Source organism: Monopterus albus, unplaced genomic scaffold (genome assembly GCF_001952655.1).
Source record: "Monopterus albus unplaced genomic scaffold, M_albus_1.0 scaffold76.1, whole genome shotgun sequence".
In the NCBI taxonomy this organism is placed as follows: domain Eukaryota; kingdom Metazoa; phylum Chordata; class Actinopteri; order Synbranchiformes; family Synbranchidae; genus Monopterus; species Monopterus albus.
In genome coordinates this window covers 434,693-461,355 of record NW_018127956.1, presented here as the reverse complement: position 1 = coordinate 461,355, position 26,663 = coordinate 434,693, and the positions used below count along the sequence as shown (strand labels likewise).

Here is a 26,663-nt window from a genome sequence, read left to right as displayed (position 1 = left end):
CTGTGAAACCTACCAATAGGCATGAAGGGTTTGGAGGTGAGACTTGGCTGAGACATGCCAATGCTGTTGACAGCAAACACCCTCATCTCATACAGGACACCTTCAATCATCCTCTTAGCCTCATACGTAGTTGATTCATATACGTCAAAGTTGAGCTTTGTCCATCTGGTAGAACCTTTCTTCTTCCTCTCCATGAGGTAACCTGATGGAGTAAAAACACAGTTAGCATAAAGATGGGCAGAATAGTATTTGGCCTTTTCCTCTCCTATGTACCCCCCCCACCCCCACCCCAGGCTCTTTAGCCTAGAGTTAAATGGTTGGAGACGAGTTAAAAATGGGTGGAGATGAAATTTATCATTTACCTTTGAGTAGTGCACCACCATCAAATTTAGGAGGCTCCCAGATGATGGTAGCGGTGTCCTCTCCCACTGATGTGCATTTCACATGCTCAGGGGGATCAGGAACATCTGAAATAACATTAAAGCTAGTTTTAACATACACTGAAGCTTTAAAATACAGAAGATTAAATAGTTGAGAACTGTACACCACACCACAGCACATCAGTCACTACAAAGTTAGCAGTGCACCTGTCATTTCAATTTAAAATCTTCACTTACCCACAATCCTCACAAACAGCACAGCCTTGTCCTCTCCAGCAGGGTTGGTAACAAGGATGGTGTAGTGGGCCTCATCCTCCCTCTCTGCCCCCTCTATGACGAACGAGCTCAGGTCTTTACTGTTCTCCACTCTCACACGACCTTCAGTGGCAGTGATTGGCTAACAGACAAGTACATGTAGTGGTAATATAAACTGTAACAATGCACACATTTGGTTGGGATGGCCCTAAGTTAATGGGTTTCTGAGTAATATAAAGTTGGAGTTATGATTACATGGGTCTGAGTAAAGGTTCATTTTTCAAGAGTGGCACTTAAGAAGACAGGCTTTGGGACCAGCTATAGAGACACTTGAGTCAACCAGAAGGGTCACTCAGGGGCCTCTTGGGTTGACCATAGGGTGACTTTAGCTGTTAAAGTAAAATAGAGGAGTGACAGTGGAGTAAAATAAGAAACATGGAGCAGTCCTACAGCACAGGCATATCCTGTTTTCAGAGGGGAACTTTGGATCTCTTTTTCCATGGACTGCTGCACCCCTAAGTGCCTGAAGGCGCAACAATTCCTACTGGTTGAATCAAATCTCAGCTGCACATGTTGCTGAACATTAAAGAGAGGAAGAAGACAGCAAGTACAGAACTCGGAAAAAGAAACAATGCTAGTGCATTGTGTGCACTAGCAATAATGTAATCACTCCAAACAATTTATGTGTCATTGCTGTGATATGTATGAACATGTTTATTTTTAAGCACCATGCAATATACTGTCACATCCTTACTATGTCTCCTTTTGACCAAAGGACAGTGGGTGCTGGCTCTCCCGTGATTTCCACATCCAGTCGGAGCTTGTTGCCCGCCACCAGAATGATAGTGTTTTGAGAGACCATGCTTCCAGTGGTGTCCAGGTGGATCTTTGGAGGTTCTGATTAATGTACAACATGCAAAGAGAGACAGTATGCAGAAGTGGGCTCTCTATGAACTACTGTATAAAACGTGTTGAATTATTTGTGAACTGAGGTAAGTTAAGGACACCTACCTTGTTTGGGCACATAGTCGATTTTAATCTCTGTATGAAAAAAATAAAACAGTTGACAGCGTTATACTGTACCAGCTGCTAATGATTAACAATGCACCCACGAATGCACCATTGTAATCATTCTGTCTTTCTTACCCAAGAAGTTGAGTTTGGCTGCAAGTGACAGAGCGTATCCATCAGGAACAAATGTGTAGTCTCCAGCATCCCCTGGTTTCACATCATCAATAATTAGACGGTGAAACCTGGAATAAAAAAAAAAAAAAAGAGCATGATGGATGGAAGACATCTTCCTCACCAAATTGGGTGGTGCACAAATCCACTTTTTTCCATAGCCTGCATGAATTCATTCTCATCGTTGTACCTTCCTTTATGAATGATTTTGATGCGTTCACTTGGCAAGACTTCCACTCCATCTTTGTACCACTTTCCTGTGACCTTTTCATCAGAGACCTCACACTTGAACACAGCCTGATCTGTTGCCTTGACTGTCAGGTCAGCAATGTCCTGCAACACCTCCAGCTGTTTTTCTTTAGAAAACAATTGAAACCACAAGAGAATTGATCAGGTAGTAGAGAGTATGTGAAAGGAGAGGAATGGTAACATCCTGACATTCACTACCATTAGTTATTATTGTTATTATTAGTCTGTGTATATGGAGAGGTGTTAAGTCCCTGGGCCAGCCCTTAAATTCAGATGCATCCTTGGCACTGAACAGCACACATTTAAATGATAAAAACCCAGAATAAATATAGAAAATTTATATAAAATACTGTTTATTCACAGGTGTGGAAGCTATCATTAACAAACTGATCTAAAATAAAATTCATTACTATCAGTTTTCACTAAAAAAAAAAGGGAAATTAAAAACTGAATGAATTATATTTTCCAGTGGTACCTTCCACCTCCAGCTCTCCTTTAGTATGCCCCCCATTTGTGTAAGCATGGTACATTCCAATGTCATCCAGAGAAGCTTCCAGAATGGTGAGCGTGTGCTTCTTTCCATCCTTCTTGAAGCGAAACTTTGAGGAATCTTTTTGAAGCTGTTCATCCTCAAAGTACCTGGAAATAAAAAAGAAATGGCCATATCTCATTGAAATATGCTACTGCTTAATATTTAAACAACATAGTTACATTATACTTATGTCTAATGTAAATTTAAAGTCTCTTTAATGTCTACTCTAATATGTACAAACAAAGGCAAAGACACTAAGAAACTGAGCTTTATTTAATGTGGTCCAGATCTTTTGTGAGATAATAGATTTAAATTTGATTTAATTTTAAATAAAATAGAAGTCTTTCTGGTGCGGTGATGTAAAGCATAAAGGCACAAATCAGTTATGGTTCTTCTAAGAAATGTTTGTACAGCAGGAAGTAGTTCACTAGTATTTTGGCAGGGATTAAAGCCATGTCCTACAACTGAGTGAAGCTAGGTTGAGTTTATATTGCAAAATACTGCAATATTTACTGACCACATGACGTGGGCACCCTCCTCTGACACCTCGATTTCAAACTCCACTCTCTCTCCGACAACCACATGATAGTCGTCCATCAGCTTGGTGATGGTCACTGGGGGCTCTGGACAGAGAAGAGGCAGACATTCAAATTCATGAATTCAGCAGAAACTCAGTGTTAACATCATTCTTTGCAATAATCTCTGGTTTTCATTGCTGATTAACTGATTAAAATAAGGAGATTGTGCACCTTTGACAAACACCTCTGTGTAACACTTTTCCTCTCCTACTACACACTCATATGCAGCATCATCAGCCAGGGTTGTCTTGTTGATGATAAGTGTTCTGACATTCCCATTTGCTTCCATAATATACCTTGAATAGTGGCAGAGAGATTCATTGTCAAATCGCACAGTCTTGAAGTTTATCAAGCTACAGATTTATTACACATGCTTTTCAAAATAATACATTCATCTAAAAGCATTTTACATTTAATTTAGTGTTTACCTGTAGTTAATTTTGACAATAGCTTTTAAAGACTTTAGAGTTGTCTAGCTGACCCAGTCTATGGATTCCACTTTTCACCTAGACCATAGATTTTGTTTTCACAATAAGACCTTTAAATCTAGAAATAGAGGTCTTTGCCCAAGGGGTGTATCTGCATTAGTTTACATGGGATATAAGATGTTTTGGCAGTGTGACTTCTCCAACCCGCTGGGAGGCTTCTTATGACCACCTAAAAATAAGATACGTTGCTTCCAGCACTGAGCAGAGTATAACTCTGAGGCACAGATAATTTTAGCTTGATATTTTTAAAACACTGCTCATCAAGTCTATCTAAGGTTGCTGATTAATATGGTAAATGTCTACTAATGAAGCAAACATCTTGCATGAGGCTTATCATGGTGAAAAAAAATAGTAAAAGGTCTATAAGAACTAACAATAATTAGTGTGTGTATGTACTTGGCTGAGGGCTTGATTTCCTGGCCATTCTTCAACCATTTGACTTGGGCATTTGGATCAAACACCTCACATTTCAGGACAATCCTCTTGCCCTTTTCCACTGAGTAGCAATCGTCAAGCTTCTTCAGAAAAGCTGGTGTTGCCAACAGAAAAGAAAAAAATAAGAATTAACAAGTCACCAGTTCACAAACAACTTCCTTGTTTTGGTTTCTCGGCCCAGTTTCATGGCCGGTTCCTCTCTTCCCTTTCCACCTCCTCTGAGATCAAATCTCACCTCCCACTTCATTTCCTTCATACTTCAAATGCTCCTCTACTTCATCCCTTCCCTTTATCCCTCAAATAACCCAATTTACCCTCGCTTTGCTTGGGCTGGACCTTCATCTTCTTCAGACGTTTCAGCATGCCCCTTAGGTCAGTGATTCCATACTTAAAGGCAATCTTCTCATACTCGCTTGGATGTGCATTCTTAAGCAATTCCCACACATCTACATCTGGTTCCACTTTTTCAGGCTTCTTTTTCCTGTCAGTAACGGAAAAAGGGGGTATGTTTACAAACAGGAGAAGCAAAAGGATTTCTTTAAAGGAACCAATCAAACTCTGTGCTTGATGATTGTGCAAACCAAATAACAGTTTCCTTCTCACTTAGCAGCTTTCAGCAGACTGCTGAAATCCAGCTCCCCCTGGTCATCTCCAGCTCCAGCATCTCTGTGTGTATGGAAACAGACATACATTACACAAACTATACAAGTGTAACCAAAATCGGGCAGCATTAAAATTTATATACCGACATATAGCATGTGCTGAAAAAATACACGTATGCCTTTTCCCTCGTGTAGTTGCACACACGCACCTAAACTATTAAGATAGGCTGAAACTCATTCACTTACGCTCTCTTAAAGGCAGACAGGATATCCTGGGACTCCTCCTGTGCAACTGTAACAAGCAAATTTGCAGCAAGCACATAGTAGGCCTGGATCAGATCCCAATCTCAGCACTTATAGAGTTTGTGTGTGCCTCAGCGGGCCAAAGTGTGTTATCACTCACCATCAACAGTGACCTCAAAGGTGGAGCTGTCACACTTTTCTTTTGTTGTCACCTCGCACCTGTAGGCCCCAGCATCTCCACGGGCCACTTTGTTGATCTTCATTTCATAGGTATAGATCTTGGGGAGAAAATGTTACTCTAATATTACTTCTTAGTCATGTAGTTATTTCTGAAAGAAGTGGATTAGAAAAATGCCTCTCTCTCGCTATCACACACACAGACCTTAGTATTTTTGTCATAAGTTTCTTTGAACTGTAAATGTTTCCCAGCCTTGCTGGCGAGGTCCAACCACTTGCCCTTCAGCCATTTCATGGTGGGTTTTTTTGGCAGGTTGCTCGAGTCAACCTTGGCTATGAAAGTGGCATCCGTTCCTGCAATTTGCAAACAACAATGTACATATATTACACGATTCGACCAGGCTACACATTATGGATTTCTACTGTTTCCTGTTTTGACAGTTCATCCATCCATTTGAGTTTCTAACCTGCGACAATGACCACCTTTTCCGGGGGCTTCTCAACAAAGAGCCCAGAGAGCTGGGTGGTCTCTGAAAAGAAGGAGAAAAAAGTTTACTTACTCTTTCAAATTTGAAATCATTTTTTGATGGATTCATCTAAACAAAGCAATGAAAACAAAACAAAATGAACATAAAAGATTGGCAATGCCCACAGTGTGCAACAAAGCAAAGTGCAAAGACGACATTGAACCACTTGGGCATATGAGCAAACTTGAACAATTTTGAATCACATATGCACACAAACTGTGCACATACATTGGATTTCAAATGTTGCACCCAATAACTGGTAAATTGATAGCATTTAACTATAGACAGACGAGGCAGTATGACAAGTAATTGTTTTCTGCAACACAGTGATGCATTTAAAAGCTTACACTAAGTTATCCTTAACAAATGTTCAACCAGGTCACAATTTAGCATACTGTATTTCATACATCAAAGCAGTTTGTATCTTCTGAATAATAAATGCATATTATTTTTCTTGCTTCTACAAATGTAATTTCTTTCTGCAGTTTTAAATTTGATTTTAAACATAATTAGCAATGTTCTTCACTAATAAAATAGAAAATATATCTTAATAATTTATTACTACTGACAAGTAAAACATGTGTGCTAATAGTTTATGGTTTGTTAAAGGTTAAACATAGCAATAAAAGTAAAGGATAAATAATATTATGATCATTTCTAAGCACTGGCACTGCTACGGGCAACTGGATATGTACCCTCCTGTATTCTGACAGTAAAAATGGCCTGAAATGTTTTCTCTGTGTGTGTGTCTGTGTCTCAGTCACTTGTTTGTTTCAGTTTGTGAGTTGTTTACATTAATAAAAAAATATAACCTGAACTCTTTGCAGAGTACAGTGGTAAAATAATTACAGGGAATGTGACCATTGAATTGGACATACAAACAGTCATCTGACAGATAAACAACTTCATGTTCTCCAAACACATACAAGGGCAAGAAAATAGGGTGGATGTGTTTTATGTATTACCAAAGCCAAAGTTCCAGTGAGATATAGTCACCACAGCAACATATCATTACTAACTGGAATGTGTTACTGAACTTTGACAGTGCTATGTACAAAACCTTTAGCAAGAGCATCTGTTGACTTTCATACATCAGCACTTTCTACCCGTTTTAAAGATTTATATTTCAAGATGCACATTTGTCAACAATGCACATGTTGCATTAGCATTTGCATCCAAATGAAGTCATATTATACAGTACAAGTGCTGCATAACTGGCCCTATTTACCAACCAGTCCAGAAATATCACATATTCTCTGAACATGATATTGGACCATCACATAACACACATACAGTAGGATGCACTTCATAATGCCACATTTGCATGCAGTGGATAACCACAGTCCTTAGTGTCTTCAGCTCGCCCTTACCCTCATCAGGGTTTGCCTTAGCTGGGAAAAACAAATACCCCCATTTAACATATGGAGGTATAACAATTTGCTGTTATACTGTACCATAAGTTAGTGTGAACACATGGTAAAACAAAACAAGTGAGCTGCAATTACACAATGATTATTTTGTGGAGTGACTACATTAAAACTCCACACAGTGAATTGCAATCAAAACAGATTTCTACATGTGAAGGTAAGATGACTGTTATCAGTTAAAACAGACAGTTGTTACTGCACTTTTAATCACTAAAGCTGAGATAAATTAATATTGAAATGAGACTGATTACTTCCTTTGGACTGATCTTACAAGGCTGCTGGTTACAGAGGAGGCACTTACTTTTCCCCATACAGAGCATGTGTACCCCAGGCTGCCTAAACAAATCATTGAACTGTAATATGTTTAATCATTTTTTTGTTTAGAGGATTGATGTGTTATAATTTGTATTGTTAGCGAGATTCAATTACCTATCAAGATACCATAAGAGCAAATCAACTCCAGGCAGGTTTCCATAGCAGGATTTTCAGCTTCTTTAAGAATCTGGTATTAACTTTCTGTTAATACTCGTACGTAATACTGATGCTAGAGCACCAAAACAGTCTGCAGCTGGCCAAGTCATGATAATCCCCTCCACACGTTAGAATACCATGGGCATATTTAAAACAGCCTTAGTATGATAAACACTTCCCACACAGAAATTTCACTCTAATAGACATAAAGAAGTCCAGTGATCAAACATTTAAAAAAAAAATTCTACCAAAACCAATGGCTCCTATGTATGCAGTCAAAATGACTTCTTAGGCAATATGCATGCAACTCTTTATAATTAAAATAACAACCAGGGAAGGGTTGTAATTCCTGCACATTAACTCTGAGTAAATGATGCCAGGAGCTTGCAGAGTCCTATATTCAGGAGTGAGCATTCACAGCACAGTGTGCACTCAAAAATGCTGAGAGGACAGACAGAAAAATCTGTGGTAGGTCTCACAGGACCTATTCCCCAAAGAATTTATGGAGGTGGCAGTTACCAAATTTAACATTTAATGTCCTCCCCCCCACTTGCTTGACTCCTGTCTTGGCTCAGCAGGCCAAATTTCAGGGCAGCCAACAGGAGCCAACTCCCCCAACATAACAGTCCTGTTGTGAGGATACAAAGCAGTCATACCACCTTTAGAGGAAACTGTGGCTATCAGTCTCTCATTTGTACAATCCTAGTCCATCATCCATGCCTCACCACACTGGGTAAACAGCTCAAAAAAGAAGCAAACATGATGGACAATATGGCGTACCAGGCTATGTGGCAAAGTCACCAGAGAGACCTACGGAGCTGACAAAAGCCTCATGCAAAGTAGATACAGGATATTTCCCATTTATTTGAAGGGCACCACAAAAATACCATTTCAGTGAATTTTCATTTCACTGAAGCCGTGCCATTTCCATAACCCTTCTCCATTCAGGACTCTTAGTCAGTTCAAATATAGAAGCCATCCAACTCATTGATCTGGAAGCTGTGCCCATAAAAGACCAGGGAGGAGAGGGGCAACTTTGTAACGTGAATTTCACATGTCAAACCTGAGCTGTGGTGTAACCCACACAGTTTGAGAGTAGTGCCTTAAAAATCATACTAATGGCTGTGATACACAACCAAGGTTTATCTTATTTAAAAGACCTTAAACATTGAAGCCATTGGGTTTGATGTACTGACCATGATTTCTTGGATATCTTCACTGTTTGAATCCACCTATTTCCTAGTGAAGCATAATATTAAACAACTATTAAAAAATGTCCTCACATCAGATGCTATTGGTATGTTCATAACACCTGTCATTGTTCCAAGTTAATGCCACTCTGACTTTTTAAAATGCCAGAGGTACAGGAACAAATTAGTGCTGACATCACGGGGAGGGCAGCACTCTTCACAAGGAGAAACTAATTCTGAACTGCTGACAGAACATAAGCAGCATAATGTGTACATGAGATGTCTGTCAGCACCAACAGATACCAGTGATTGAGAACAGAACAAGTGCACGAGACAATAATCGCTTCATGCACTATCATGCACAATGAGCCCACTCCAGTCAGCTCTTGTTCTAGGCTTATTCTAAGGGCAGCCATCACCAAGGTGCAGGGCATTGCAAGCTCTGAGGTGGATTTTCAAGGAATTAGTAAGTATAAGTACTACATACTTCCTGTACATTACATTATACATTTAAATACTGCGAGCAACATTTTGATCACACAGCCTGATGGACACTTTTAAACCTTTGTGATACTTTGTCACAAAATAACATAATGTACAAAACATAATGTTATAAACACTCATAATCATACATTTGTGGTGTAAAAGTAAAATGTCAACAGACACTTTAGTGTCGCTCTTTTCTTACCATACACATCAGCTTCTGACTGCTGCAGACAAGGAAGCAAACAAGGCTTAAAAAATCAGTTAGGAAGCAAACAAGAAGACATACAATCGTAATAGAGACCAATAAACAATCAAAAACAGAAGCACCATGCAACACCACATTTGATACAATCACCACAGTCTGATACACTTTGCATTTACAAGTTGAAATATTTTAATTTTGACTTATTGCTGCATGCAGAAATAAATAAGGAAATATGTTAAGATATGCAAAATGCTTATAGAGGACACACATAGAAACCAGAACACAGAATACAGTATAATTTTATATACTGTACTTGGAAGTAAACAGTAAATCACAAAACTTGATTGTGTGTTGTACATACTATAAAACCAAACCAAGCTTAAGTTTAAACACAACATATATATGTAGGTATATAGTACATCAGTTCAATGATGAAAAAAGGTATACATGAAAAAAGCTGACTTAACCACTACTATAATAAACGAATCTGAATAAATGACACCCATTTTGCATATTAATTTGTATTTTTGAGGTTTACAAAAATTCTTAACTTTATTATAGTGCAGGTCACCAGAGACAAACCTGAAAACCCTTTGAAAATGTAAAGGACTCCTGCAGGTACTGTACTACCACTGTCACATACCGTCTGGCACATGTATGCACCCATATGTGAATATATAAGGTATATTATATAAACTGATACATTAAACCAAAGCATTGAGCATATAGACCTCTGCCTTACCTCCATCTGCAAGGGATACATCCAAAGAAAATGAATGAAAATTAGCTTTATTCCCAATATATACTGTAGTTACAGTTTTCTCTATAGTTAGTCATAATGGAAAAAGTTGAAACAAGAGTCAGTGTGTAGCATTCCCTGACACTGTAAAAGGTGTCTACCATCTTAATTTTCTTGTGGTTTGATTAATAAATTAATTAAATCCAAACACATAGAAACACTTGCAGATAGTGTGTTTTCACACACATGCATGGCATGAAATGTCAACAAAAGTGAGAAGAGTTCACATATATGGGAAACGCATTATGTGGCAGTGAATGTGTATTCAAATCCCACTTGTCTTATCTGCTTCATGTATATGTATCATTTCTCTATAATCCAGAAGTATGCATGCTAAAGAAATCAACTGAATATTGAATGAAAGGAAACAAGAACATTGATTCCTATTAGACCGGTCATCAATACACATGACATTGCAATATGCAGTGCATACATGTGCAGATTTCATGACATTACAATACAGTGAGGATATAATCTTCTACCACACAGTAGATGTACTGTCACATGCACACTGTAGGCTAGCTAAAAGATGCAAACATTGGTTCAGAGTGACAGAATCACTACATTATCCCATTCAGCAACTTCATGTTGTCTCATTTAATGGGACTGACATAAATGCCCAATGTTTCTGGTAACTGCTCAACTTATTATCTATGGCTCAACCACTTGTTCTGTATTATTTCATTAATTACCCCAACTGATTAGTTCAAATGCATCAACCCCACTCCATGTCACATATTGTATGAATGAGTGCACTGAAAAACTGAAAGTCACATAAAAGAAAAAGAAATTCTTGGTCCCTCAACGTCTGGGCTTGTCTTTTGGTTAGTTATACCAAATAAAAGGAAATATCTCTTTGGAAAACAAATATTACAGACACTCCAAGAGCTGAGCAAATAGATTTTAGCACTGTTTAAAGTATAAGATTCAGACCAGTATCACATAACCACATTCAAAAGCTTCTGATAATGTTCGGTATTAGAGCTTCTCAGTGAAAATGCTTGAATGTAAAATATACAGAACATACAGTGAGGAACAGAAGTATTTGAACACCCTGCGATTTTGCAAGTTCTCCCACTTAGAAATCATGGAGGGGTCTGAAATTCACATTGTAGGTTCATTCCCACTCTGAGAGACAGAATTTAAAAAAAATTTCAGGAAATCACATTGTATGATTTTTAAAGAATTTATTTGTCTTGCACTGCTGAACATAAGTATTTGAACACCTGAGAAAATCAGTGTTAATATTTGGTACAGAAACCTTTGTTTGCAACTACAGAGGTCAAATGTTTCCTGTGGTCCCAGCTCTCTTCATGTCATTGACCAGACCTTGTAGTTCTGGGCTGATTCCTCACCTTTCTTATCATCAGTGATACCCCACGAGGTGAGATCTTGCATGGCGCCCCAGTCCAAGGGAGACTGACAGTCGTCTTTAGCCTCTTCCATTTTCTAACAATTGCTCGGAGCCACTCCTTGGTTATCCTGGCTGTGTGCTTCGGGTCGTTGTCATGTTGGAAGACCCAGCCACGACCCATCTTCAATGCTCTGACTGAGGGAAGGAGGTTGTTGCTCAAAATCTCACAATAAATGGCCCCATTCATCTTCTCCTTAATACAGTGCAGACGTCCTGTCCCCTTCGCAGAAAAGCACCCCCACAGCATGATGTTTCCACCCCCATGCTTCACAGTAGGGTTGGTGTTCTTGGGATGCATCTCATCCTTCTTTTTCCTCCAAACACGATGAGTGAAGTTTAGACCAAAAAGTTCTACTTTGGTCTCATCTGACCACATGACTTTCTCCCATGCCTCCTCTGGATCATCCAGATGGTCTTTGGCAAATTTCAGATGGGCCTGGACATGTGATGACTTGAGCAGGGGAACCTTCCGTGCAATGCATGATTTGAAACCATGACAGCGTAGTGTTCTACCGACAGAACTGTGGTCCCAGCTCTCTTCATGTCATTGACCAGCTCCTCCCTTGTAGTTCTGGGCTGATTCCTCACCTTTCTCATCATCCGTGATACCCCACGAGGTGAGATCTTGCATGGCGCCCCAGTCCGAGGGAGATTGACAGTCGTCTTTAGCCTCTTCCATTTTCTAACAATTGCTCCAACAGTTGATCTGTTTTCACCAAGCTGCTTGGCAATTGCCCCGTAGCCCTTTCCAGCCTTGTGGAGGTCCACAATTTTGTCTCTGGTGTCTTTTGACAGCTCTTTGGTCTTGCCCATGGTAGTAGTTGGCGTCTGACTGACTGTGGGGTGGACAGGTGTCTTTAAAGAGCTCAGACAGGTGCTACTAATTTAGATTAATGAGTGGAGTAGAGGTGGACTTTTTCAAGGCACAGTAACAGGTCTTTGAGAGCCAGAATTCTTGCTGTTTCTCAGGTGTTTAAATACTTATGTTCAGCAGTGCAAGACAAATAAAATCTTTAAAAATCATACAATGTGATTTCCTGAAATTTTTTTTTAATTCTGTCTCTCAGAGTGGGAATGCACCTACAATGTGAATTTCAGACCCCTCCATGATTTCTAAGTGGGAGAACTTGCAGAATTGCAGGGTGTTCAAATACTTCTGTTCCTCACTGTATACAGTAGCATGCTCGCATACTAATATAAAATAAAGATGCTGTCATGACAAAAAGTAAAGTTCATTAATGATGACTTGGTGCATGCTGATTACACGGTTGCCTTTGCTTGACACAGGCAGGTGACAGTAGACGTGAATGAAAAGTGAAAATGTGAGAGCTATAATCAAGTCACTGTGTGACATAAGGTCAGTAGGCAAATGCTGTGGAGCAGCTGACTTACCCTCCCCCTCTGATTTAGCTGAGAAACAGAAACAGACCAAGAAGGTAACTAGATCCGTTTAGACACACTACCAACATATTAACATTTATCTTTAATAACACTGGCTTTATGATATATTACTAGATGTTTGTCTTACAGTGATTACTTTATATAAAATGGTTATTTCAGCAATGTTTAGAGAATACAGTATCTGATGTCATAGTGAAGCTTATTATCTTGGGCCATACATTTAAGATACTACTGTACCTATTCTATAGCATTTGAAATTTCTATTAGGTGATGTAACCTCTGACACAAACTGATATCTTGACCTACATTTCAGTGGCTGCAGAATTATTTTGTCATCCCCTTATTTTATAACTTTAGCGCACCGTCTTTAAGAACTGGACAGACTGGAGCTACAGATGAAGCCGAGCAGTTTGCCTCGAGCGTTGAACACTGTGGATTTGCCGTAATTGTTGAGCCCTAAGTCTGGTAAAAGGACATTCTCAACTGAAATAGAGGCATATAAAATACCCAACTCCCGAGCGTCTTTAACAGGGTCAGAGCAGTAGCTCTTAAAGGCCAGGGTCGGTGTCTTATGACCTCCCTGAAGTCATGCCACATTCCCTTAAGTTGAACACAGTTTCCTTGAATAGTCAGACCAGCTGTAGCTTGCTTGCTTTACTGTTCACTTGTCATTCATTCTAACTAAAAAGGTGTTCACAATATATTTATTCATTTTTTCTTTGTTTAGGAAAACGTTCTATGTGCATATAATGTGTCTGATTTCTTTTTAGTATAACGTAACACAACAGCTTGCAGTCACCTGGATCCTTAGATGAATGGGTGACATCATATTAGCATTTTATTCAAAGCTACATTTACCTTTGTGTATTGCATCTACCCATATGGCTTCTTACATAGTCACCTGAGCTATAAACAACAACAGTTGAGAGAGTAGCATTCAGTATCTTGTTACTCAGTACAAAATAAGAACATTTGCTAAGATGTAAACCTGACTGCTGCACACTACACCAAGTCCTTAGTATGGGTACTTTATAGACCCTGTAAGAGGATTTAACACCTGCACCGAACGTAAATCTGCATGAGCATCGGCTAAGTCAATCCACATGGGTTGGGTATCTTGATCATCTTCAACAAGTTTGTGACAAAGTAAGGTAGTGAACTTCTGAACAGCTGTTCCTCACAGTCCGAGTGTTCCCTTCAGAGACTGTCTCTGGTTTCATGCAATAGTGGTAGATATATAATTAGTAGGATTTTGCAGATATGCTTGTTGAGTAAATAAAATGAATAAAATGGACACTTCTTTGCAGTTTTTTGTTTATTTCCATAGGGAGACAAACATTATAGGTACAGTAGTATCCGATTTATGTAAATACGCTTCCTGTAGTACAACACACTCAGTTACCTTTTGTTTGTATCTGGAGGCATGGGTTATTAATATCTATCTAAATTTGTTTTGGTCTGTTCAGGTGCTTCATATTTTTACCTCGCAGTTTGTGACCAGCCTGATTTACTGAGCGTGCAATGACCCTGACATAAAGACAGGTATAAGATGGCCTGACCTTATCAAACCTCTGTGGCACTCTGGGTATCTCTAGACAGCATGTAAGAGGTTTATGAACAAATCTCAGCAATGCATAATTTAATGCTTGTTGGCTTGGATCTACTGTAAGCAAACACATTGTATATAAATCTAAGTTGTCTGGTTCTGTTAAGTTACAGCTATTTGACTGCAGTTCATTCACTGTGTAGTTAATAATAATAACATTTATTATAGTTTGTGCTACACAGGACAATACTGAGTGCACCAGAGGGTTTAAACAATCAAACAAATGTTTTTGAGAAGCAATTCAGAGCAGTTTTTTTCCTGAAATCTACCCCACATGCATGAAATTCTAAAAGTTATCAATATAAAATTTAAAGTCGCATCTGAAACTTTTGTGATTAATAAAAAGCATGGTTTATTATCTTAGAGAATCCTTACTCATTTCATGCCATGGTTTTTGTGTCATGCAAAAAATAAACAGGATTAAGCAACTGGAGAAACTTCACAGAGCAGTTTTCTTGCAATTGCATTCAGTAACAGACTCGAAAATGGTGACTGTTTGACTGACACCAGGTTCAGGAGGCACTGTCGAGCCTGCTGACCATGAGGGAACTTTCTAGATGATAGTGTCCGATTACATAATGATTTATCTCAGCTGGGACAAAACCTGATACGCTTGGGTGTGTGAAACTTAATGAACTATAAGGAATAAAAAAGCAAAGTGGAAAAGGTCAGGGGTTATTGAGAGGTGTATTTTTAGCTGTTAGCTAAGGTTGGGATCTGGCTGCTACAGTCAGTGAAGTGGCACAGGAAATGTTTTAACTTATCTTTTGCATAAATGTAGAGTGTTTCATAGGGCACATTCAGTCACTGAGCTGTTTAAAATGTAATATTTGCTTCTGCAGTATCACTTTGAATATTTCTAAGAAACATAGTAGAGTTATAAATTGGTCAGTGGCTGGTTACCTGAGCCTTATAGTTTGACTTGGAATGAATTCAGTAAGCAGAAAGTGGAATCCTATCCATAGCACATGGATAAACTCTGTGGCTGTATATGGTGAATAAAAGTAGTGCCTGGTTATGTGCCCGTGATAAAAATAAAAGGGCCTAGCTTAGACCTTTGAACAGATTTTGCCAGGGACACATGCAGAGAAAAAGAATGAAATAGTGCAAAGTAAATAATGCAATGTGCTAACAACTCCAGCAAAGGCCACTACATTCACCATCACAGGGTGGTCAGTGGATAAATTAGAGGGGTTTGAAAGGCTTAATAGTCTTCCTGAAGTCTTGGCATGTAAAACCCAACTCCTCTAACAGTTTCTGCTATGACAGTTTCTTAGCTTTGGTTTCTGCCAGTTCAGTGATTCAGGGCTGCACTGAATCAAAGAGGTGGACAGGTGGCAGGCAACTATTTATAAGAAAGTAGCAGTTGTCTAAAGGTGCCAAGAGTGGATGTTTGTAAGAGGAACTGTATTTTACAGACTAATCATGGCATTGTTTACATTAAGCTACTGATGTTAGCTTTTGCTAGAAAGAATCAAAAACTTCAATATGATAATTCTGGAAAAGTTAAATGTAAAATGAAAAACTAATTTCCTCTGCAAAGATTATATTAAAAGTGACTACAATGGTCTATTTTAACTACTGTAAAGAACATACAGTAAAACCAGTTTGCTTATAGGCTGAGTCTTCCACAGAGCACAGTATAGCTGCAGCAGCATTTACCTCTAGAGCTGCTATACATGCTTTTCCACAGCTGTTTCTGCAAGCTTTCTAGTACAATCAACCAGATGGCGCTCTCTGGGTTGATGTCATTAACACCGTGGCCTCACTGATGTCATAGCAGCAGGTAGCCAGGTTCATTCATAGCCTTTCAGATATTCTTTATGGATGAATAACAAGGATACAAAGTAGCAAAATGTTTGCCTTTATGAAATTTTGAATCTGTATAGCAATTGTATTTTAAAGGGAATTAGGAGTGAATCGTTGGCAGTAAGGGACAACAGTAAAGAGTACTGTTAACACCCTGGATATTTTTAATCACATTTTAACTTGGTTATTTTTAGTTGCAGCATTCTGATGTTATTTTATATTTAACGGTGGATATTCCAGTCTATCTAATGTTACATTAATTTGCTCTATCACACTGAATCTACAACTATGAGGAACTGGGAGAAACAATCACTGAATTCATTTCATTTACAGTGAGAAATGAGGCCATCTGGCATTTTTCCTTTTTCTTCAGTTTATAATAAACACCTACTGTGGGTCACAGGATTTAACTTGTGAGTCTGAACCCTCTGGAGCTCATCACTGTGCATTAAGCTAAACCACATTATCTATACCAAATGTCGTCATCACCTCGTATCATATGCTATAACACAGCAGGGATCATAACACTACTCAGGTATTGAAATCCTACAATTATCTTGTCTTCAGATCCACGTAAATATGTATTTTTAATCATAATTGTTCCTGTTCTTTGTTGCTAAGCACTAAAAATCATTGCATATACCAACACATTTAATATTATTCATATTGCAACCTCAAACCAAACCAGGCTACCCACATTAAAGCATCAACACAGCCACCACAACCCAGTCTCCTGATTAATTACAATGAATTTCACAGAAAGGATTTGCATACCTGCAGGGACTGGCTCAGGCATGGTTATTCCTGTGTCTTCTCTCTGCCACTAGAAGACTGAGGGCTTGTGGTGCTTATTCCTTTTATTTCTCTCCCTCTCCCTGTTATTCAAAGCTCTCCTGGCACTCAAGTCACCCACACCCTCCAGTGAGCAAGGAGTGCAAGAGAAACTGACTGCACCCTTAAGGAGTTAGAGAGGCACTCAGAGCCAGAGCCTGATACTGTGGAGGGACAACACAGTGAGGTGGTGCTGAAAAGAGTCTTAAACAGCTATGATGATATTAATGGACTGACTAAGCCTGTTGAGCTCTAATGTTTACCTTAGAAATACACAATACAGCGAACAAGAACTGACTGACCCCTTTTGTATTGGCATCTTGTGTTGTTGTAATCACCTTATACCCACATTAAGAATAGGATCAACAGGTATTTGCAAATCATTTTTGTGGTTTCTTTTAGTACACATCACTTGATACAATGCTAAATGTGCCAGTTTGGCCATAGACGTAAACCCCAGAAGATGTAGACTCAAGCATCTAATCTATTTGAAACTTAAGGGTTTGTTCTCCTGGTTAGTGGTGCTTGCCCTGGCACTTTTTGAACTGCACCATCAGCAAAACTTAATAAGCACAGCATATTATTTACATCTGTTCTTTCATTAGTGAATAGTTTAACTGATGGAGCAAACCCATCAGACCCCATTTATTCATACTGTGAATACTGTTCATTTTAAAATGAAGTGATGTCCAGCACAAAAACGTATCATGTGATTCAAAGAGTTCAAATGTGTAAGATACTTGCTGGCAGAGGTGGAAGATGTATTTAAAACTTGTTGATACGTGGGGAAATACAGGAATTCTGGCAGAGTGTTAGACAAAAAGAGATGCCACTCTCTATCTGTAAAGGAAATATGAAGATTCATAGAGCCAACAAGTATAGGTAGCTTAGCATAAAGACTGAAAAAGGACACAGCTAGCCTGAGTCTGTCCAGGTAACAAAGCCCATCTCCTGTACCAGTGCATGTAAAGCTTACACACAAACAGGTGGGTGACAAATTAAAGAGATTAAACCTCCTGGTCCCCTGTCTATATATCCTCCTCCCTTCTCTCAGTCTGGTTGTTGGCTCATCTGTTCTCCGTGTTTTGTTGCCCTGTCATTCGTCTCCGTGCCTGTCCACTTTGTAAGTTTTTGTATCATTTGCCTTGGTTGCTATTAGACTGTTCTTTTGAGTTTTTCCTGTCAGCAAGATTCTTGGTTAGTTCTTGTGGTCTGTTTTAGTTGTTTTGTTTGTTTCATGTAGCTCCCTGACTTTCTGTTTAGATATGTCAGGTTTGGTCGGCTACACCTGCCTTTTTTCCACTTCTTCTGTCTTAGCTCACTCATCTGCCACCTGTTTCCTTCATTATCACCAGCTGCATTCACTCAGTCCCCCACCTTATTTATACCCGGCTCACTTTACGCTCCCTGCCAGTTCCATCTTGTTTTCAGGCTATTCTCTTCGTCCTCTCCCTAGATTACTAGTTCGTTGTTGTTTTGCCTTAATCTGGTACCTGTTTGTTATCCCCCTGGACTTCCATTCGTTACCTCTTCTAGCCAGCTCCTATTCTCTACACGGACTGTTTCCTCCGGACTTCGGCTCCACTCTACTCTCCCAGACAGGTCGATGCACAGTCACCAGTTTGTCAGTTCCAGCGCCTCTGTTTTTTTCCAGTAGCCACCATCACCCACCGACCAGCCCAGGAGTGACCCCGCGACGCAGCTCGGCCCACCTCATCCATCTTCACCTCCTGCTGCTGGTCGACCCCCGGTCACTCATATCAGTCATTATCTACGTACTTGTTGTTTTTGTCTATACACTGCACTGTAAATAATAAACCGTAGCTTGCACCGAAGTCGGCTACCTGGGACCGCCTCTCATTACTGCTCGCTCACTTCAGTGTGCGAACGTGTTCCAACAAGATATTGGTTTTGTACCTGTATCGTGACGTCATGTCAGGTTGAGCGTCTGTTTACCCATTTGTTTCTCTTTTATATTGAACTGAATAAACACTGGACTCTAGACAGTGCCTGCTTTTGGGTCCTTCCTTGCCCGAAACGTAATTAAGCATTCACTGTTGATTAGTATGTATCGATTAGTCATATAACTGATTAGTCAAACTCAGACTCAGCTTTATTGGTCAGGTGTGTCGGACACACGAGGAATTTGACTCTGGTACATTGGCTCTCAATGTGCATGTATATATCCCTATGCAAGGGGCAAGTAAACGGTAAACCAACACAAGGCTGTATAGTATTAACAAGCAGCAGTGTAAACAATTCAAAATAAGCAGTATAGACAGGCAAGGAATGTTCATTGAGAAATGGGATAAATAGGAATAAAAATAGAGTACTTAATAAAGACCTGTACAGATCTGTATAGTCTGTACAATGTATATACACAGGTATTGCACTGAGGGTTATTGTCCAATCATACTGTTGTGGGTCAAGTGTTCATCAGAGCGACAACCTGGGAGAAGAAATTGTCCTTGTGCCTGGTTGTCTTAGTGCACAGTGACCTGTAACACTGTCCAGAGGGGAGGAGTTCAAACAGATTATATCCAGGGTGTGAGGGGTCAGCAGTGATCCTCTCCGCCCTCCTTTTGACCCGTGAGGTGTTCAGGTCCTCCATGGAGGGCAGGCTCACACCAGTGACCTTTTCTGCAGTCCTGACTGTCCGCTGAAGTCTGTACTTGTCTTGTTTGGTTGCTGAGCCAAACCAGACAGTGATGGAGGTACAGAGAACAGACTTGATGATTCCTCTGTAGAACTGTATCAGCAGCTCCTGGGGCAGGGCAAACTTCCTGAGCTGGTGCAGGAAGTAAATCCTCTGCTGTGCCTTCTTGGTGATGGTCCTGATGTTGGACGTCCACTTCAGGTCCTGGGAGATAGTGGAGCCCAGGAACTTGTAGGACTTTACTGCTGATGCAGTGCTGCCAAGTATGGTAAGGGGGAGTAAGGTGGGGGGCTTCTTCCAGAAGTCCACTCTCATCTCCACTGTTTTGAGCATGTTCAGCTCCAGGTTGTTGCGGCTACACGACAGGACCAGTTGCTCAACCTCCTGACTTTGAGATGCAGTCATTGGTGTAGAGTGAAAACAGCAGAGGGGAGAGCACACATTCCTGGGGGGTCGCCTGTGCTTATTGTCTGGGTGCAGGATGTGCCTGGACGTGTTTTCCCCCAGCTTCACCTGCTGCTTCCTGTCTGTCAGAAAGCTAGTAATCCACTGACAGGTGGCGGCAGGCACAGTGAGCTGGGTCAGTTTGGAGTGGAGGATGTCCAGGATGATGGTGTTGAATGCTGAGCTGAAGTCCACAAAGAGGGCCTGTGGATATGTCCCTGGGGATTCAAGGTGTTGCAGGAAGTAATGCAGTGTCATGTTCACTGCATTGTCCACTGACCTGTTTGCCCGGTAAGGGAACTGCAGGGGGTCTACAATGTCCTTCAGGTGGGCCAACATGGGTCTTTCAAGGGACTTCATAACTACAGTTGTCAGGGCAACAGGTCTGTAGTCATTCAGTCCACTGATGGAGGCTTTCTTGGGCACTGGGATGATGGTGGAGCATTTGAAGCAGGAGGGAACTTCACACAGCTCGTGACCTGTTGAAGATAAGTGTGAAGATGGGGGCCAGATGATCAGCACATACTTTCAAGCAGGAGGGGGGGTCACACCATCTGGGCCTGGTGCTTTTCTGATCCTTTGTTTTTTAGAGGCCACACACATCCTTTTCAAATTGTTAGAGGTGGGGGGCTGGAGGGAAGGGTGGTGATTGTTGGGAGCAGCTGCTGGATCTGAGGTGGGGAGGGTGAGTGTTTGTCAAACCTGCAGTAGAACACATTCAGGTCGTCTGCTAGTTGACGGTCCTCCACAGCGGTGGGGATGGTTTCCTGTAGCCAGTGATGCTTTTCAGGCTCCCCCACACAGACGAGTGGTCATTGGCTGAAACCTGAGCTTTCAGCTTTTCAGCATAGCTCCTCTTTGCTTCCTTGTCAGTGTGTTCCTGGCCTGGCTGTACAGAGTCCTGTCCCCACTTCTGTAAGCCTCCTCTGTGGCATGACAAAGCTAGCAAATATTTTCAGTTTACACCTTATTTAATAATTGAAGCTCTTCGTCATTAATGATAATAAACTGAATATTTTGGATTTGTTTGTTGTTGGACTCTAACCTGTAACCTGCCTAACTCGTTGGTGGGTCAGAGTCAGTATCACTGAATCTTTTCAACTGTGCTATGTAAAGTATAGTCCATGTTTCCCTGCTGTTGAGATTGCTACAAACTTCTTGAAAAACCCCTGTCCAAGCTATGTGTCTTTGTCTCTTTTCCTGTCCACATCTTCTCTTTCCAACAGCCTCTTAGTGCTAGGCTAGGAATCCTGAGACCTCTCTCCCTTGTCTGTTATTGCCTCATTCAAGTGTCTGGACCTTTTATTTTGTATTTCTCTTTCTCGTGTTTGTTTCTTTCCTCTACTATATGTGTGAATTGTGTGCTTGGGTTTTTGCCTCTGGCGTGTTTGTGTAGCCTGACCTGCCTTCCAGGTCTTCATCTGGAGAGGCGATTGTGTGGCTTGGCCCTCTGACATCCCCCCAGGTTATATTCTTAATATATAATCTATAATTTTGTCATTCTGATTGTCCGCCTACTATGTATTCTGTACACATGACATTTATTGCATGTCCATCTGTTGTGGAAGAGGAATCTCGTTTCTTTTTTCATGGTTTTTATTTATAAACATTGAGGACACAAGGACAGAGGGTGCTATATGTTGTGCAGATTGTAAAGTCCCTTGAGACAAATTTTTGATACTGGGCTTAATAAATAAAATTTGACTTGGCTCGAAGCAGCAACTTCTGGTGTGTCCACTTGTTGCCAGCTGGTTTTGTTGGCTTAAGGTAGAGCAAGGCTCTTTCTAATCTTAATACTTTATCATCATTAAGCTAAGATAACCTTTCACTGGCTGCAGCTTCATATTTATCATACAGACATGAAAGTGGTTTCAATTGTCTCTTCACAATAAAGCAATTTAAAGTATTTCCTAACAATTCAAACTCCTTTAGTTCCTGTAAATAAAAGTAGCCATACAATACTGTGAATTGCTCCACAACAAGTAAGAGTCCTGCACTCAGAAATTTACTAAGGCACAGAAGTGTTATCAGTGAACAAGTGGAAATGTTTTTGCTATGAGGAAACTTGGCCCCTGTGATTATTATTATTACAGTATTAGCGAATCGCTGATGCAGTCATTTGGAAATGACATTTTACAGTTGATCTAGCAGCAAATTGTTGGGTTTAGTGTAACCTGTAAGAATATAACATACAGTCCTTCAGTAAATGTATTTAGTTACATTCCACCACTGACACTTGGTTTCCAAATTGAAGTCCTAATGCTTCTGAGCTCCTATTTGTAGCACAAACACGACTGAAGCCAGATTTGCTGTGTGTGGTCAGCTGATCAGTCACTAACAGTGACCATTTATAATGTTACCCGACACAGCAGTGTTTGCCTCTTGTTCCCTGTCATCTAACGGCGAAGATGCAAAGCATATCCTCTTTATCTGTTGTCATCTCCTCCATTTATCTGAAATGTGCATGCATCAACAGCCAAAGCTGCTGCGGAGAGACAAGCTGTGGAAGTGTGAAATGGAGTGAACAGGTCAGTCTGCAGGGATCACCAGGTGGGTGTATCTATGGCTGAAGTAGTGCAAGTGTCTCTAAGAAAAAAAAAATTGTGAACATATTGAGAGGTAGAACATAGACATGCAGGGAATCAGCAGGGGAATGTAACCAAGGTTAGTCTAGACATTGTGTTGTGGACATCTTAAGTGACTAATTTTGGTGCTCAGATTTTCTTTTTATCTACAATGTCTCCTCTGGATTGTATATATGCCTCTACCCCTGCAATCCTACCATTCATATTCATGACTGATACAGCAAATACATATATATAGAGACACATTTTCCCAAATTTGCAGGAGATCCTGGTATTTTTTTTTCTTTTCTAGAAAGAGACTCAGCTGTGGTGCTGGTGACTTTTGTCATAGTGCAGTACATTTCTGAAGTTTACAGCCCGCTTCCAAACCCACTCTATAATCTGATTTGGAAACTGAATTGGAGGCAACTATAATTATTTGTAGCTATTACTAATAGCAAACTTCAGTGACAGCCACATCATTTGCAGGGGAATACAGTGTCTTAAAGTCTTAGTGAAAGTGATCTTGCTGTACCAGATAGTATTGCCTTAGCTGTGCATAGTGCAGTGGTTGAGGAGAGCCCCTAGTATGGCTACTGCTCTGAGCTACACACAAATCTGGGAGAGTCGTGTGCTGAACGACTAACATCTTTTTTGACTTTGATTGCTCCTTCACACAGATACACTTTAGAGTAGAGAGACCAGAGTTTTCCTTATTCCATCTATAAGTAGGTGAATTAATTTAAATGTGAAATTCAAGAGACGCATTAGTGTAAATTACCAAGCAGTTAGACAAAAGTCAGACTAATTATTGCACTGTTGGCTGGGCAATATAGGTATGTTACGTTGATTGTGTATTTTATATTTTTGTGTTCTTTGCCTAGTTTATTTGTTGTATTGGCTCATTGTGTGGCAGCGCTTGCAACTGCAAAAATAAGAGTTGAGTGAATGCACATCATAATTTAGGTGATGGTCATTGCAATGTGTTGCCACATAACTCGATGTAGAAACTGCAAAGCCATTACTTGCTACAGAGGTGTTGGTGGAAAACCTGTGTAGCAATGGATGAAGAGATACAATTCATGAATTTTATGACTTAACCCACCTGTTATGTTCATTTCTCAGGAACAGCAGTGATGTTCCTGGGCTAATTTTACCATTACTAACCATTTCAATCACTATTTAGTGCAATGGTGTTCTTTACCTCTCACAGATTATTGTTCAATGAGGATAATGCAGTTATTTTTCATAAAAAAATACATGTAAAAACTTTAACTCCCCTGTTACGTTATGTAAAATTAAAAGAATCTAAAAATAGTTAACAGTATTTTATTGGTGTGAAGCTAATTCTGCTTGGCTTAATGGGTGTAATCGACATATAAAATGAAAATGGTTCATTTCACATATTTGCAACCTCCCCCTGCATGTTTATATTACAAATATAGGGTCAATTTGACCCTGAACAGAAAAGGCGTCTCATGTTAATTTATCAACATCACTTCATAAAAAAAAATTTAAAAATGTAAAATAACATTTAAAAAATGTCATGTAAAAATAATGTATTTTATATGTAGGTTTTTTGTACATTAAGGAAAAGTAACTGAAATGTGGCTGGCTCAGTACATGTATCCTGATGTGACACCATGGTTCCATCTTGTGGACACATCAAGAAGTTCTGTTAAAAGAGGAAAGAGTTTACTTCACTCATCAAACCTGCTGGGATTGATGTCTATAAGGTCTTAGAAAAAGATTTTGAGATGCATGTTGTAGCACAATATAATTAAATGCTCTACTCCTGTCAGAACAGAGGGAACATTAAGGGAATTTGAATGTTCACTTAGATTCGTGGTGCTAAAACAACAAATCAGAAAAAGTTGGGACTGTAAGTAAAGTCAAGATTAAAAGTGAAAATAGTGTATGTAAATGTGTAAATCATCTGTGCCTTTATATTACATTGAAAACACAGAAGCACATTATTTGATACCTCAATTTTATGCCTAAGAATAAACACTCACTCCAATTCTGATGCCCACAACACATTCCAAAATGTGGACTAGTCCAGTTTTTTCTAATTTTTCTAAGTTTTTTTCAACACATTCCAAAATAAAAGTTGGGACAGTAAAGCATTTATCACTGTGTGATGTTGCCGTTCCTTTTCACAACACTTGATGTTTAGGGACTGAGGACACCAAGTGATTAATTGTGTCAGGTGTCATTTTGTCACATTCTTCCTGCAAAGAAGTCTTAAGGTGCACAACAGTCCTGGGTCGTTGTTGATGCAATTTGCATTTCAGATCAGGACTACAGGCAGGCCGGTCCAGCACTCGTACCCTTCTCCTCCACAGCCAGGCCTTGGTAATGTGCAGTATGAGGTTTTGCATTGTCTTGTTGAAAAATATATGGGCGTCCCTGGAAAAGATGTCATCTTGAAGGCAACATGTGTTGCTCCAAACTCTTTTTCAGCATTAATGGAGCCATGACAGAGGTGGAATTTACCTTTGCCAAGGGCACTGACACGACACCAGACCATGACAGACCCTGGCATTTGGACTTGTTGGCTGCATATGGGCGTCCCTGGAAAAGATGCCATCTTGAAGGCAGCATGTGTTGCTCCAAAATCTTTTTCAGCATTAATGGAGCCATGACAGAAGTGGAATTTACCTCTGACCACAGTACACGTTTCCACTGTGTGGTCCATCCCAGATGTCTCCAAGCCCAGAGCAGTTGACTGTGACTCTGGGCACTGACGTAGGTCTTCCTTTTGGCACAGTCCAGTTTTAAGTGGCATTTATGGATGTAATTACCAAAGTAATCTTGATCCCTTGTGGTTATATTGCTTATAGAAGAGTGATTCTTGATGCAGTGCCGTCTAAGGGATCAGAGCACGGTCATCCAGCTTAGGCTTGAGCCTTTTAGGCTCTGAAATCCCTCCACATTCCTTGAATCTTTTAATATTATGCACTGTAGAGGGTGACGTATCCTAATCCCTTCCTATATTTCTTTAACGAACATTGTTTTTAAACATTTCAATGATTTTCTCACATATTTGTTGGCAAACCGATGACCTTTGGCCCATCTTTGCTCCTAAAAGATGAGGCCTTTTCTGGAAACCATTTTTGTACCAAATCATAATTGGAATCACTTGCTGACATCACCTGTTTCAAATGGAATCATCACTTTTACCTCATTACTAACCCTGAAATGCAGCCGCCCCAGCTTTTTTTGGAGTATGTTTCAGGCATCAAAATTGAGGTAAGTGTTTATTTTGAGCACTTATTTAATCTGTTGAAGATTAGCATCTGTCTTACAGTTTTTCTGAATTGCTAAAACACGTTTTTTGAAACTACCACTTATTTTGTCAAAACCTTAAACAAATCCAAATACTCAAACTAAATTCACAAAACCTCTGACTCATCTGGCAAAATCAAGCAATTGCTTCCAAACCATGTCACCAGCACTCAAAATCAAACAATGCTTTCAGATCATACACATATGAGTCAATCATATACACACTGCAGCTCAGTCATTAGACACTAGATCAAAAAAAGGAGAATACAGCATCCAGGACATGTAGTTACAAAAATAAAAGTTTATTGTATAGTGAATTTACCAAAAGCCATGTTACTGTAAGATTTGAGTCTTATAGACTCTAGTTACTTTATCAGTTTTAGTTACCTCTCATGCCTTTAGTTCCCTTTAGTTACCTTTCATA

The 26,663-nt window shown here is 39.8% G+C and overlaps 1 protein-coding gene across 2 annotated transcripts in view; it reads right to left on the bottom strand.

Moving 5' to 3' along the window:
* The window catches only part of LOC109963673 (myosin-binding protein C, fast-type-like), a 20,489-nt gene extending 3,072 nt beyond the window's left edge, over window positions 1–17,417 (bottom strand). Inside the window, exons 1-20 of one of the 2 annotated variants that reach the window (XM_020606379.1) lie at window positions 17,231–17,417; window positions 13,033–13,050; window positions 9,425–9,446; window positions 5,589–5,651; window positions 5,327–5,475; window positions 5,105–5,222; window positions 4,948–4,993; window positions 4,703–4,765; window positions 4,414–4,580; window positions 4,061–4,193; window positions 3,348–3,472; window positions 3,116–3,221; window positions 2,542–2,705; window positions 2,008–2,173; window positions 1,782–1,888; window positions 1,647–1,676; window positions 1,390–1,532; window positions 618–777; window positions 363–467; window positions 14–202 (exon numbers count right to left, since the gene is read on the bottom strand). In XM_020606379.1, the coding sequence (XP_020462035.1) occupies window positions 14–202; window positions 363–467; window positions 618–777; window positions 1,390–1,532; window positions 1,647–1,676; window positions 1,782–1,888; window positions 2,008–2,173; window positions 2,542–2,705; window positions 3,116–3,221; window positions 3,348–3,472; window positions 4,061–4,193; window positions 4,414–4,580; window positions 4,703–4,765; window positions 4,948–4,993; window positions 5,105–5,222; window positions 5,327–5,416 (1,912 nt within the window). In that variant the 5' untranslated portion in view covers window positions 5,417–5,475; window positions 5,589–5,651; window positions 9,425–9,446; window positions 13,033–13,050; window positions 17,231–17,417. The remainder of the gene's footprint in view (window positions 1–13; window positions 203–362; window positions 468–617; window positions 778–1,389; window positions 1,533–1,646; window positions 1,677–1,781; window positions 1,889–2,007; window positions 2,174–2,541; window positions 2,706–3,115; window positions 3,222–3,347; window positions 3,473–4,060; window positions 4,194–4,413; window positions 4,581–4,702; window positions 4,766–4,947; window positions 4,994–5,104; window positions 5,223–5,326; window positions 5,476–5,588; window positions 5,652–9,424; window positions 9,447–13,032; window positions 13,051–17,230) is intronic. The other variant, XM_020606378.1, reaches the window with a different exon arrangement.
* Window positions 17,418–26,663: the final 9,246 nt, after the last annotated feature.